Source organism: Chrysochloris asiatica, unplaced genomic scaffold (assembly GCF_000296735.1).
Source record: "Chrysochloris asiatica unplaced genomic scaffold, ChrAsi1.0 scaffold00110, whole genome shotgun sequence".
Taxonomy (NCBI): domain Eukaryota; kingdom Metazoa; phylum Chordata; class Mammalia; order Afrosoricida; family Chrysochloridae; genus Chrysochloris; species Chrysochloris asiatica.
This window is the reverse complement of record NW_006408628.1, coordinates 8,910,337-8,925,192: the sequence shown is the minus strand read 5'-3', so window position 1 is coordinate 8,925,192 and position 14,856 is coordinate 8,910,337. Positions and strand designations below refer to the sequence as shown.

At 42.8% G+C, this 14,856-nt stretch overlaps 1 protein-coding gene across 1 annotated transcript in view; it reads right to left on the bottom strand.

The window, feature by feature from the left end:
* Positions 1-245: 245 nt before the first annotated feature.
* The window catches only part of LOC102834193 (sterol 26-hydroxylase, mitochondrial-like), a 61,694-nt gene continuing 47,083 nt past the window's right edge, over positions 246-14,856 (bottom strand). Inside the window, exons 2-9 of the mRNA XM_006867815.1 lie at positions 10,820-11,010; positions 2,746-2,945; positions 2,402-2,599; positions 2,048-2,220; positions 1,263-1,429; positions 792-873; positions 499-711; positions 246-365 (exon numbers count right to left, since the gene is read on the bottom strand). Coding sequence (XP_006867877.1) covers positions 246-365; positions 499-711; positions 792-873; positions 1,263-1,429; positions 2,048-2,220; positions 2,402-2,599; positions 2,746-2,945; positions 10,820-11,010 — 1,344 coding nt within the window. The remainder of the gene's footprint in view (positions 366-498; positions 712-791; positions 874-1,262; positions 1,430-2,047; positions 2,221-2,401; positions 2,600-2,745; positions 2,946-10,819; positions 11,011-14,856) is intronic.

Below are 14,856 nucleotides of genomic sequence, written 5' to 3'. Positions count from 1 at the left end.
TATTTCAGATTTCTCCCCAAGAATAGCAGTGCTGACAAGCAATGCCTTTGATCTGGCAGGGAGATGCTCAAAATAGACAAAAGTGGCAAAAGCTCAGGTTGCTGTGGGAGGTGCACTGAGCACCTCCAAGAACTCAGACTGGCAGCCCCCTCTTTTTCTCCTCATCTGAGACACAGCATGGCCAAGAATCATGGAGCAGAGGGCGACTCCCTGAGAAAGTCCCAGGAAGGCGGGCCGCCCCCAGCTCAGCACTGTCGCTGCTGGAAGAGCAGGCCCACCTTCTTGTGGGGAACCAGGACAATCCGGGCTACACTCTTCAATTCCCCTGTCTCAGGGGCCAGCACCACCTTGTACTGCTGGATCAGCTGGGAGGGAAGAAGCACAGAGGGGCAGTTAGCCCATGATCTCTACCCACTGCCCTCCTGGACACGTGACTGCCCTGCTGTCTTCTTCACCCTTCCCTGGCCCATCTACCCTTCCAGTCTGTCCCTCACTCACTCTTGTCAGCAGCAGGTACATCTCCAGTTCAGCTATTCTGCGACCCAGGCAAGCCCGGACCCCATACCCAAAGGGCACAGAGCCAAAAGGGTGGAGGGCCCCAAGGGCATTAGGCTGGCTCTTCCTCAACCAGCGGCGGGGCTGGAAGCTCTCAGGCTCAGGGAAGATGCTGGGGTCCCGGGACACCACATAATGGCAGAGCACGAACTGGGTCTGCAGTGGAAGAATGGGAAGCTCATTGCTTCAGAATTGCAGGGCACACCCAGGAACCCAGGCTCTTTAACCCCACTCACATTCTTGGGGAAGAGGAAGCCACCAACTTCAATTTCCTTTTCTACAATGATCCGGGAGTTTGTGGGGACCACAGGATAAAGGCTGCGGGGAAAAGGAGTCCAAGGTCCGTTTCTGGATCCAAGGAAAGGCAGAGTACTGCTACCTCTTCAGTCCCCAGACTCACTCTTGGCCCTGACCCCAGCCTCCATCCCTCATTTCCATTTGAGAATACCCAATAAGGGTCAGAGAACCCAATAAGCAAGGTACCCATTGTATCCTCCCACCAATTTGCAGTGTACAATGTCACCTGTCCCCCACAGTCAAAGATGTGATGACACCCATATGAAACTGCTCACCACCAAATTAGCAAGTGAACACAATTGTTCAGTACAAGCCAGTGCATACTGTGTTTACTGATTGATCCCCCACACCCCTGCCATCTCTGATTCCTCCCACACACAGACCCTGAGTCCCTGAGAACAGCATCCTACCGTAGGGTCTCCTTAATCACAGCCTTGAGCAAGGACATATGGGCAATGTCTTTATACTGGGGCACCTGCCCATCTGGCAACACACCCATCACCTCTTCATGCAAGGCCTCCTGGACCTCTGGGTTCTTTGTCAGATGGTAGAGGGCCCACGTCAGTGTGTTCGATGTCTGGGAGGTAGAGTGAGAGATAACATGAGGGACATTTCTAGGAAAGAAGTTAGCTGGGTAATTGGAGGGTTGTGAGTGGGTGAATACCAAATGCAAAAACAAATGTGCCAGAAGCATGGAAGAAAAAGACAAGAGGGTTCGTGGGACTTCCACACTAAACATGAGTCCACAGAGGAATGAGAACCAAGATGGCGGAGAACAGCACGTTGGCAACAACAGGAGACTGTAATAAAGGGAATCCCAATGAGACTGAAGGACTGAAACCAGGTCAGAGAAAGAAGGTGCTCATGGACAAGCTCCACTCTGCCCAGACTCAAACGAGGAGAAATGGTCTTAAGTTACAGCAACAGACAGTTGAATTAGATATGAGATGCAACTTCTTGGCTATCAGAGAGAGCAAGGAGGATACAGGAAGTGATGGAATACCCTTGAGAGCCATCCTCTGCCTGTCTCAGTTGGACGGAATGACCTCTCTATTTTCTTTCTAGCTCTATGCCCATGTTACAAAACAAGAAGCAAGTACCTGCAGGGACGAAGGTCAGGATCAGGTGGGGGATATTAGGGGGTTAGTTCAGGAGAGGAGCAGGGACAGTCTTCTTGCTGGCCCCCCTCACGCACCGTGTCCACTCCAGCCATGAGCAGCTCAGGCAGGCTGCCCAGGACCTCATGAGGACTGAGCTGTCCACTGGTCAGCAGGAAGTGCAGATAGCCAGATATCTGGACCTCATCTGGCTTCCCTGCCTGCACCTGAGCCTCCACCTCCTTGAATTTCTGCTCAATCAACTTCTTCCCTGCAGGGACAATACATGATCGGGGAGGACCAGGTGATAAGTCATGACCTCCAGGGTCAAAAATCCAGTCTTACATCTGATATGGAGTATGTGGGAGAAGGTACTAAGGGTGGCTGCTACTGCTCAAATGCTGGGACCCATCCACAACTCCCTTTTCAGGCTTCACTCTGGGATTCCTCACCAAAAGAGAAGATGGTGTTCCAGCCGTCCAGGTATCGATTCCAGAAGGGCAGAAAGGGACGGGTCCATTTAGGGAGGAAGGTGGCATAGAGAGAGTTCTGGAACATGCGCCCAACAGAGTTGATGAAGGCTGAGGTGTCCTCAGGGATGGATGGCTCCAGGCAGCCAATACGCTTTTCAAACAGGATGTAGCAAATAGCTGGGCAGCAGCAAGGGGCCAGGGTGGGACACAGAGGTCACCAGAGGAAGCCGTGCCATGGTACACAGGATCCAGGGGGCCTTGAGGAGGGGGAACAATCTACCCTGTTCCATTCCCACCCCCAGCAGGTCTTCCCAGCAGGGTACCTTCCAAGGCAAAGTGGTAGAAGAGGTGAGCCACATCTGGCACGTGGTCCCCTGATGTACTCCCTGCTCGAACATGGTTCAGCCGAACCAGGAAGTCATCTATCACCTCGTTCAGAACATTGGTATAGAGCGCAGCCTCTGTTGGCTTCAGGATCCGCTGATTTAGAGCCTGCCGCAGCTCGTACCACTGATGCCCTTCCCTGTGAAGCAACGGAAGAAGCAGCATAAATGTTAAGTATCAAACTAAACTGTGCTTTGCACCCTACAGCTTAGAAAAATCTCAGACTCCTAGGATTCAGCATGATAGGCCCACCAAACTTCAGAATACCACTAAGCACAGAGTGGGCATCTAGAATCAGACTGCCTAGGGTTAAACCTAGATCTGGGGATTACTAATTGGGTGACCTTAGACAAAGGACTTAAACTCCTTTGTGACTCAGTTTCCCCATCTGTAAGATGAAAATAATAAGAGTGCCTGTCTTGTAGAGTTGTTCGGATGATTAATTAAAGTGCTTAAATCAGTGCCTTGTTGTTGTTGTTATGTGCCATGGAGTCGGTTCCGACTCATAGTGACCCCACGCACAGCAGAACGAAACAATGTCCGATTCTGGGCCAACCTCACTACCACTGCCACACTTGATGCCATCAATGATGCCACCTGGCCGATCCATCTTGTTGGGGGTCTTTCTCTTTTTCTCTGACCCTCCATCTTACCGAGCATGACATCCTTCTCCTCCTGACAATATGTCCAAAGTATGAGAGACGAAGCTTAGCCATCTTGGCCTCCAAGGGGCACTCTGGCTGCACTTCTTCCAAAACAGATCTATTGGTTCTTTTGGGCAGTCCATGGCACTTTCAGCATTCTCCTCCAACACCACAATTCAAAGGCATCAATTCTTCTACGATCTTCCTTATTCACTGTCCAGCTTTCACATCCATATGAGGTTATTGAAAATACCATGGCTTGGGTCAGGCGCACCTTAGTCCTCAAGGTGACATCTTTGCTCTTCAACACTTTAACAAGTTCCTGTGCAGCAGATTTGCCTAATGCAATATGTCCTCTGATCTCTTGACTGCTGCTTCCACGAATGTTGATAGTTGACCCAAGAAGAATGAAGTCCTTGACAACTTCAATCTTTTCTCCGTTGATAAGAATGTTGTTTATTGGTCCAGTGGTGAGGATTTTTGTTTTCTTGACATTGAGATGCAACCCATACTGAAGGCTGTGCTCTTTGATCTCCATCAGTAAATGTTTCAAATCCTCTTCACTTTCAGCAAGCAAGGTTGTATCATCTGCATATCGCAGGTTGTTAATGAGTCTTCCTCCAATTCTGATGCCACGTTTTTCTTCATAGAACCCAGCTTCTCAGATTATTTGCTCAGCATACAGGTTGAATAAGTATGGTGAAAGAACACAACCTTGTCGCACACCTTTACCAATTTTAAAACATTCAGTGGTCCCATGCTCTGTTCTAACAACTGCTTCTTGGTCTAGGTACAGATTTCTCAGAAGTACAATTAAGTGTTCTAGAATACTTCTCAATGTTGTCCATAGCTTGTCATGATCCACACAATCGAAAGCCTTTGCATAATCAATAAAGCATAGGTAAACATCTTTCTGATATTCTCTGCTTTCAGCCAAGATTCATCGGATATCAGCAATGATATCTCTCATTCCACGGCCTCTTCTGAATCTAGCTTGAAACTCTGGAAGTTCTCTGTCAATATATCTTTACGGGAGCAGAAAGCCTCATCTTTCTCCCGCAGAACAGCTGGAAGTTTCGAACTACTGGCCTTGAGGTTTGCAGCCCAATTCGTAACCACTACGCTACCAGAGCTGGTACATGGTAAATGCTTAATGAATGCTGACTATGATTATCTGGAATGATACAACTCCGGAATCTTCCATATGTGTAATAAGGGGGAGCAGCCATGGATTCATTCCCTCTGTGTGGAAGCCAAAGAATTAAGGAGGAATAAATTCAGACTCCTAGGGTGCTCAGCTTCTGGGCCTTCAGACTGCGTAGTTCAGCAGGTCAGGGGACAGGCAACAGGCCCCTGAGGCCTCTTCTAACAACCGTCTAGTAGACATTGGCACCCACCCTAACTGGCAGAGATGCTCACATGAGTTGGAACATGCTTGTCATATTATGGCTTGACATTCAGGGGCTGCCCCTACCCTCAGCTATTACCCTTTCCTAAGCAAGCTGGTTATATGTTTTATTTTTAAGCTAATTGAAGAATAAAAAGTACAGTATGGTCCAATTCTAAGGAAGAAAGAGAGGGAAACCCCATATATTCATATGGAAATGTGTATGTATCTAAATAAATGTGGGAAGACTGTACATTAAGCTGTTAGCATTGTTTGCTTAAAAGGAAGGGACTAGAGTAGAGGGAAAGGGAAACTTAATATTTTGTTTATTATTGGAAATTTTACATTAAGCACATATAGATTTTCCGATAAAGTATTTTATAGAAAAACATTTTAAAAGTCAATTCGTTTTCATATTTTTGGAAAACTATGTATTAAAATGAACTGTATATACTGGGAGCTTTATTTTTATCATGTTGGGTTGTTGTTGCTGTTGTTATTAAGTGCCGTCAAGTTAATTCCAACCTATAGTGGTCCTGCATAGGGTTCCCAAGGAGCAGCTGGTGAGTTTGAACCACTAACCTTATAGTTCAAACCGACTTTGCAGTCTAGTGCATTAACCCACGATGCCACATCAGTACGCCTATCATGTTGGGCAAAGACTGCAAAAAGAGAAACTAAAAGTTGCTGAAAAAGAAATGAAAAGAAGAGCAGACCCCTTTAGTGGAAATTCAGGTTGTAGTTGTTTCTGTGAAAGTGAAACTCCCTGGGCAGCAGGAATCAGATTTACAGATTTAAATGAGAGTGTTTTTTGTAGCTGTTGAAATACTTCAGGGGGGCGGAGAGATGTTTCATAAGATGTGATTTTAAAAATAGAGGTTTGAAAACTAAAAAGAAAATCTTATCATGAGCTAGCAAATGAATTTTTTAAAAATAAATGCACATGGCATAATATATTTAGGAAATTGGTTTTACAGGGAAAAGTTTAAATAAGTCACAAACAGTACACAAAATGTTTAGTTCTGATTCTAAATCAGAGATAGTTGGGCCTGGTGACAACCTGGGACACAAATTTGTCCTCACAGTCAGACATCAAGGTTAAGAGGGTTTGAAGAACAGATATTTTCTCCAATACCTTCCACTACAATGCCTAGGAATTGTTGTTTATATACTGAAACTGTCCATCTGTGAGTAGACCAAGGAAAAGAAAGAAAAGCATGCAACAAGGAAAAGAATGTCTAAGCATCAAAGGCCGATGAAATCAATCCTCTATCCAGTTCCTTTTCTTTTCCAAAGTGTCAAAACAATCTTGAATTCTGGAATGAGAAAGGTCTATTTTAACACTTACTAGTTGTATCACCTTCTGAAAAAGTGGTGTAAAACCTCTCAAGGCCTCAATTTCTTCATCTCTGTTGTTAGGTGCCATCGAGTCGGTTCCAACTCCTAGCAACTCTGTTTACAACAGAATGGAATACTGCCAAGTCCTAGGCCATCCTCACAATCTTTGCTGTTTCAGCTTCCTGTTGCAGTCAGTATGTCAATTCATCTTGTTAAGGAGTCTTCTCTTTCACGGACCCTTTACTTTACCAAACATGATAGCCTTCACTTTTTTCTCCTGATAGTATGTCCAGAGTAGGTGAGACAAAGTCTCACCACCCTTGGTTCTATGGAGAATTCTGGCTGTATTTCTTCCAAGATAACATTTGTTTGCTTTTCAGGCAGTCTATGGTGTGTGTATTCAATGTTTTTGGCCAACACCATAATTCAAAGACATCAATTCTTCTTCTGTCTTCTATATTCATTGTTCAGCTTTCACATGCATATGAAGCCATCAGATGAACCTTAGTCCTCAAAGTGAGATTTTTGCTTTTTAACATTTTATAAAGAGGTCTTTAGCAGCAGACTTGCCCAAATGCAATACTTCATTTGATTTCTTGACTACTGTTTCCATGAGCGTTGATTATAGATCCAAGTAAAATTAAATCCTTGACAACTTCACTCTTTTCTCCATTTATCATATTGCTTATTGTCCCAGTTATGAGGATTTATTTTATGTTTCTTTATTTCAAGTCTTCTTTGTTTTCAGCAAGCAAGGTTGTGCATAATTATCATTGTTGTTAAGTGCCTTAATTTGGTTCCAACCCATAGTGACCCTGTACAGGGTTTCTAAGGAGCGACTGGTGAGTTTGAATCGCTGACCTTGCAGTTCAAACTGACCCTGTGGTCCAGTGCATTATCCCACATTGCCACATCAGGACTCCATCTGCATAATGCAGGTTGTTAAATGAGTCTTCCTCCAATCATGATACCATTCTTCTTCATATTTTTAGTCTACTTTCTTAGATTATTTGCTTAGCATATAGATTCGGTAAGTATGGTGAAAGGATACAACTCTAGCACATACCTTTTCTGATATTAAATCATGCAATATCTTCTTGCTCTGTTCAAATGACTGCCCCTTGGTCTAGGTCCAGGTTCTGCAGGAGTACAGTGAAGTGTCCTAGAATTTCCATTCTTCACAATGTGATCCATAATTTATTATGATCCACACAGTCAAATGCCTTTGCATAACCAATAAAACACAGATAAACATCTTTCTGGTATTTTCTGCTTTCAGCCAAGATCCATTTGACATTAACAATGACATCTGTCATTTCACATCTTCTTCTGAATTGGGCTTAGACTTCTGATGGGTCCTTATTGATGCACCGCTGTAACAGTTTTTAAATTATCTTCAGAAAATTTTACTTATATGTGTGTAATATTAATGATATTGTTTGATCATTTCCACATTCTGTCAGACCACCTTTCTTTGGAATGGGCAGAAACATGTATTTCTTCCAATTAGTTGGCCAAGTCATTATTGTCTTCCAAATTTCTCGGCATAGAGAAGTGAGCACCTCCAGCATCACATCCACTTGTTGAATCCACTGACATTGCTTCAGCTTTGCTTTTGCTTCATTGCTGGAGCGTTGGTTTTTGCCAATGCAGTCAGGGTAGCTTGGACTTCTTCCTTCAATCCTGTCAGTTCTTGGTCAGATACTATCCCCTGGAGTGGCTGAGTGTCAAAGAATTCTTTCTGGTACAGTGATTGTGTGTTCTTTGATCTTCTTTTGCTACTTCCTGCATCATTTAATATTTCACCCACAGAATCCTTTAGTGCTGCAGCCTGAGACTTGACTTTTTTATTCAGTTCTTGCAGCTTGATAAATGTTGAGTGTGTTCTTCTTTGGCTTTCGAATGCCAACTCTTTGCACATTTCATTATAACACATTACTTTGTTTTCTTGAGCCACTCTTTGAAATCTTCTGTTCAACTCTTTTACTTCATCAATTCTTTGATTCACTTTAGCTACTGTATGTTCAAGAGAAGGTTTCAGAGTCTCTTCTGTCATCCATTTTGGTATTTTCTTTCTTTTCTGTCTTTTTAATGACCTTTTGCTCTTTTTGTGTATTATGTCCTTGATGCATCCCACAAAGTGGTCTTTGGTCATTAATGCTCAGTATGCAGAATTTGTTCTGGAGATGGTCTATAACTTCAAGGCTGCACTTTAGCTCTTGTGAACTTGTTTTAATTTTCATCAGCTTCTACTGCATATGAGCAATTGATGGTTTGTTCTGTAGTGACTTTGGCTTTGTTCTGATTAATGATAATGAGCTTCCCCATCATTACTTTCCACAGATACAGTCCATTTGATTCCTGTATATTATATCCAGTGACGTCCACGTGTATAACTGCCATTTAAGTTGTTTAAAAAAGGTATTTGCAATGAATAAGTAAGTCATTAGTCTTGCAAAATTCTATCATGTGATCTTCAGTGTAGTTTCTATCATCGAGGTAGTATTTTCCAGCAACTGATCCTTCTTCTTGGTTTCCAACTTTAGTATTCCAATCACCAGTAATTACCAGTCCATCTTGATTGCATGATTGATCACTTTCAGACTGCAGAGATTAATAAAATCTTTGATTTCTTCATCTATGGCATTAGTGATTAGCATGTAAATTTGAATAATAGTTATATTAATTGGTCTTCCTTGTACTTGTATGGATATTATCCTGCCATTAGAAATGCTCTACTTCAGGATAAACCTTGAACTATTCCTTTTGATAATGAGTGTAACGTCATTCCTCTTCAAATTGTCATCACTGGTATCATAAAACACACACACTGCAATGGGGGTGACTCTAACTTACAGTGGTCCTAAAGGACAGAGTACAACTGCTCTGTAGGGTGTTCTAGACTGTAAATCTTCATGGGAGTAGACAGCCTCATCTTTCTCCCACTGACCAGCAGGTGGGTTTGAACCACCAGCCATGTGGTTAGCAGCCTAATGCTTAGCCCACTGTACCACTATGGCTTATTATAGCAGAACATGCACCTATCTAATTCAAAATGGCCAATACCAGTCCATTTCAGCTCACTAACACATAGGATACTGTTCTTTCTGTGTTCCATTTCATTTTTGATTACTTCTAATTTTCTTAGATTCATACTTTGCACATTCCACATTTAAATTATGAATGGATGTTTGCAGCTATTTCTTCTCATGTGAGTTGTGCCACGTCAAGTGAAGACCCTGAAAGTTTTACTTTAAGGAGGCAGTTCTTTCCACTCCTATTTTAAGTGTTTTCCAACCTCAGGGGCTCATCTTCTGCTATTCTTGAGATTTTCACTGGCCAATTTTTTCAGAAGTAGATCGCTAGGTTCTTCTTCCTAGTCTGTCTCAGCCTGGAAACTGCTGAAACCTATCCATCATGGGTAACCCAGCTGGTACTTGAAATACTGGTGGCATGGCTTCCTGAATCGCAGCAACATGTAAGCATCATCGTACAACAAACTGACAGATGAATGGTGGGGGGATAATAAAACTATTTATTTCATGGGCTCAATGTCAGGATAAAATGATATAATAAATGTGAAGAGCTTAACCTGATACCTGGCATGCCATAAACACAGTTAGTATCACGGTCCCTGCTACTCCTACCAGCAGGATCAATTTCAACCCCTTAACCAAGCAGCTAAAACATGGCAGGGAGGGCAAGCAATTCATTGTTTTTGTAGCTCTACAATACGCTAAGGAGCTTTGGTGGTATAGTAGATCAAGTATTGGGCTGCTAACCATAAGGTCAGTGGTTCAAATCCACCAGCCACTCTGTGGGAGAAAGATGAAGCTATCTGTCCTGTAAAGACAGACAGTCTCAGAAACCCTAAGGAGTAGGCCTACTCTACCCTAGAGGGTTGCTATAAGTTGGAATCAACCCCATGGCAGTGACTTTGGTTTGGTATGCTGTACAAAAAGGAGCCAGTAATGCAAGTGTTTTTCAAACAGTTCATAGAAAAATTCCATTATCTTCTATTTTCATTTTCCACAAACATTTTGAAGTCCCTCATATACCCAACTGCAATCTATTGCACTGATGATTTATTTTCAATGATCTATGTCAAAGGCATATGAGTAAAGAACATACTGAGTCCATCCATCATTCAATTTGTTCATGGACAAAAATTCCTAGGAATACTTTCAAGGCTGAAACCTACATCCGTCTCTGTTATTTGGTGAGCATTCATGAACTCAATATCAATAATAATACATAATTTGAGCAATTTTTGAAAAAATGAAATTGAGCTCTCCCAACTAATAAGCATTATGATTTGAGTTGATATATTACCAACCATAATGTTGAATATTCGAACTAGAAAGAACCTTATATACGCTTTGGAAATACTCCAGTCCTATCTTTCCATTTGACAGATGAGAAACATAAATCCAAAAAAGGAGAAGTGTTCATTTGTCCAAGGTCACACAGTATATTAGTGGCAGAGTCTCTGTACAGTCTCTGGACTTCAGCACTACTAACCATTGCTTTCTAGACTGAGATTCAGGCCCAGAGGATGCTCTGCTCATTATCCAATTGGCTGCCCAGCGCCCTTGAGCTTGCCCCTCCGGATCCCTGCTCCTGTCCCTCTAGGCCCCAGCTCACATGGTGAAAGGCCCATAGGACAGGCCCTGCTGGTCCCGGTGCTCCTTCCATAGTGCCATGTCACTCCGTACTGGGTATTTGTCCTCCTGCCGCATCACTTGCTCCAGGAGTGGGGCACTGGCCAGGTTCACATGTAATTGAGGTCCTAGATAGGTTATCCACATTGGCCCATACTTGGCCTTGTACAGCATCTGTGGGGTTCAATCAAAACTGAATAACTGGGACTCAAACAGGCAGCTACCTTGGGTAGAGGAAATCACAGAGAAGTATTTTGGGTGGTAAAAGCACATTGTATGGGAGGTGAGCACTGGGGTGGGCTGTGATTCCAAACAAACAGGGAATATCTGATAGACCTGGGGGAAGTGAGGTTCTTGGAGAAGTGAGATTTTGAAAATGTGATAAGCTATAGTATACTGAGGGTTAGATATTTGGGATCCAAGGTCTTAGAGATATAGGTTTTTAGTGAACTTTGGTAGAATGGCTTTGCTCCCTTTCACTTTTTAGCATTTAAATCTACACCAGAGTGTAAACTAAAGCTAGCTTATCAATGAGAGAGAAAAGTCTTATGTAATCAATAAAATAAATTATGTTTAGAAACTCCAGCAAAACAAGCTGAATGGGAAAGTCGGGGTCTAAATATGAAGTAAACTTCATGGTAGGTTTTAAACATATCATGCTTTTGATTATCTAAAAATGACAGTGATTCCTGAAAGGAGATAAGCATACTAATAAATTTCTGGTGGGACTCTATATGGAGAACAATGCGTACATCTTTGTTAAAATGACAAATGAGTTCATAAACAAAGTATGGTAATCCAAGTAATTCATTTGTCATTTTAAAAAAAGATTAATAAATTGTCCTCCATATAGGCTTGTGTCAAACTAAGACCACCTGGAGCCCAGGTGCTCACTACTTCACTGATCCAAGTTGTTAGTTGCCAATCAATTGATTCCAACTCATGGCAACCCCTTGTGTGCAGAACAGAACTGCTCCAAAGTGTTTTCAAGGCTGTGTCTTCCAAGGTACCTGGCAGTGGCTTCAAATAGTCAACCTTTTAGCAAGTAGTCAAGTGTTTAACCATTTGTACATCCAAACTTAGGCCCTTTAAAAACCATGTGCTCTTTAAAACAACAGCTATACAATAACCTTGAGTTTCTCAACTGAGGCACTGTTGACCTTTGGGCTGGATAATTCACTATTGTGGGCAGCTGTCCTTTCATTGTACAAAGTTTAGCAGCATCTATTGTTGTAGACTGTGCAGACCCGGTGAGGAGTTCGAGGCCCTGTGGGCCCAAGAGTTGCAGACCATACAGGCCGCAGGCTCTGAGGAACAGACTCTAGCCACCTAGCAGTCATAGCAAACTGTTTTTCATCTTAGCATTCAGTTATGTTTGTTATTAATTTCATACATGAGCCCTTAATATCCACAGATAAATGTAATATTTTCCTAAAGCCGAGACTGTAAAGGTTTCAAAGGTAAAGCTTTTCTCCAAAGCACTGACTAAAAATAGTTTTGCTACTTCCCGGTTGGTTCTTTGTTCTATAGACAAAAGGACATCCTTCCTAAACCTCTCCCAGGTGCAGCCCATTCACCTAGGCATCTCGTGTCTTTCTGCAAACCTGGCTCAGGAAGCCAACACAGCGGGACTCCTCCCAAGCCTTTTGACCTTCCTTCTCACCTTCCCCCAACTGAACTCAGGTGCTATAAATACGTTAATTGAGCCTGAGAAACCAAGTTGCGGGCCTGGGATTCGAACCTGCGAATTACAATGTGAAGGTGCCTGAATGTCTGGAAAATTACGTATGTTAGCTGTACCTTGTCTTAGTCCCTCCCAGCTTGGTGTGAAGCTCCTCCCCTAAATAAAACGGAGACGCAGACCGACCCAGGTGTGCATTACGGGCATGCATTAAGAGTGTGCATTACAGCTTGGAGGGCGTGCAATACGGCTGTCTAGGCATGCGTGGCTGACCAGCTAGCAAGGGGAACGTATTGCCCGCATAGCTAAGATGTTTACTATGCGGGATCTTACCGCCCTTACAGCTCAGACATTCACCATGCTGGATCTGCTGGACGCCAGTAATGCATCCACCCTGGTTTCGGGGTGTCTCTTTGTCTCTCTTGTTGTGTCTCTGTGTCTCTTTTGCTATCCCTATCGCCGTCAGATATCCCCTCCTCGTGAACCAAACACTCGTGTCGAGGCAGGTCCCCGACAATCTATGTCCTAAGCCCACTAGCACCTCTCCATACTACCCTCGGAAAGACAAAAATCCCAACTCACAGTGAGCTTACAGGACAGAGGAGAACTGCTCCATAGGTTTCCAAGGCTGTATATATTTATGCAAGCAGACTGCCTCATCTCTCTTCCTTGCAGTGACTGGCAGGTTCAAATCACTTTGGGTTAGTAGTCCCACACTTAACCCTCTGAGCCACCAGAATTCCTAGAGTGCAATATTTTGAACCACTGCACCAACCTTGACCCTTTATGTCTCTTCTTTCATTTTAAAGAACTCTTTTTAAGAAACAAAATCTCATATGGAAGAAATAAGTATCTGAAGTTAAAGATCTTTCTTTTAGTTCAAGTAAGATACAATGTAACCTTTTTATAAAAATGCAAATATGATTATCCATGAACATCGCTTTATAAATATGTTTGCTTTTCTTCCTTTGTACTATGATTTTTCAAAATTTTGACCATTAAGTGGAGTCCTGGTATGGCACTATAGGATAAGCACTGAACTGCTAACCATAAGGTTGGTGGTTCAAACCCACCAGTCATTCCATGGAAATCCTATATAGGGTTGCTATGAGTCAAAACCAACTCAATGGCATTTAACAACAACAGCAAGTTAGAATTAGAAAAAGAAAAAAAGAATGCTTTAAAAGACTAGACAAGTAACCATTTACTAGGGCAGCAACTTCTTTCCTATAATTCAAAGCCTCCATCCTTTCCAGGTTGTCAGTTTGCAAGTTTCTGGAACACTTCCCCTTTTGCCTAGGCCAAAGACTTGCTCTTTTCCTTCATGTTCCTGTCCCCCAGATAGTTTACTTGGTAGACTTTAACAAGAATCAACTTATGTAAACAAGGAACCCTGGTCCCATACTGAGTTACAAGGTGGGCTGCTAACTGCAAGGTCAGTAGTTTGATTCTACCAGCCACTCATAGGGAGAATGATAAGACTTTCTGCTCCTGTAAAGATTTAAACCTAGACCGCAAGGTTGGTTTGAACCTAAGGTTGGTAGTTCAACTTCACCAGCCGCTCCGTGAAAATCCTCTATAAGGCCACTATGAGTCAGAACTGACTTGACAGCACTTTAACAACACAATCTTATATAGTGTCGCTATGTAGTGCTGGAACCAAATCAACAGCCTACAACCACCAGCACCACCACTGAATGTAAACCAGAGCAGGGTGTTTCATTGGAGGAATGCTTGCCTTCTGAGCAAGACACCTGTGTTCAGTTCTCAGGTAAATGTATCTTACGCCCAGTCACTACATGCCTGTCGATGAAGACTTGCATGGTGTTAAATGGGTTTCATCAGAACATTCAGACTAAGACATACTAAGTTCTGAAAGACCAGTCAATGACAACTCTGGATCACAACAGTCTGATTCCATTGTGCATTGGGTCACCACGAGTTCAGGGGGAACTTGAGAGCAGTTAACAACAACACTTATGTAAGAAGTTATTTTAGAAAGACACTAGAATACTTGCTGAGAGATATGTGCAGTGCCTGTGAGCCTACCATTAGATCGTAACCTGAGCTATTTAGAGAGCCTCAAAGTTCTCAGATGGGGCCTGGCTAAGTGACATTTTTCAGAACAGAATTAAAGGCATCCAAGTTGGCAAAGAGGAAGTAAAACTCTCCCTATTTGGAGACGATATGATCCTATATGTAGAAAACCCCAAAGACTCAGTAAAAAAGCTACTAGACCTCATTGGAAGATTTAGCAAAGTGGCAGGGTATAAGATTAACATACAAAAATCAGTTGGATTCCTCTATACCAAAAATGACAGTGTTTAAAAGGACATTAG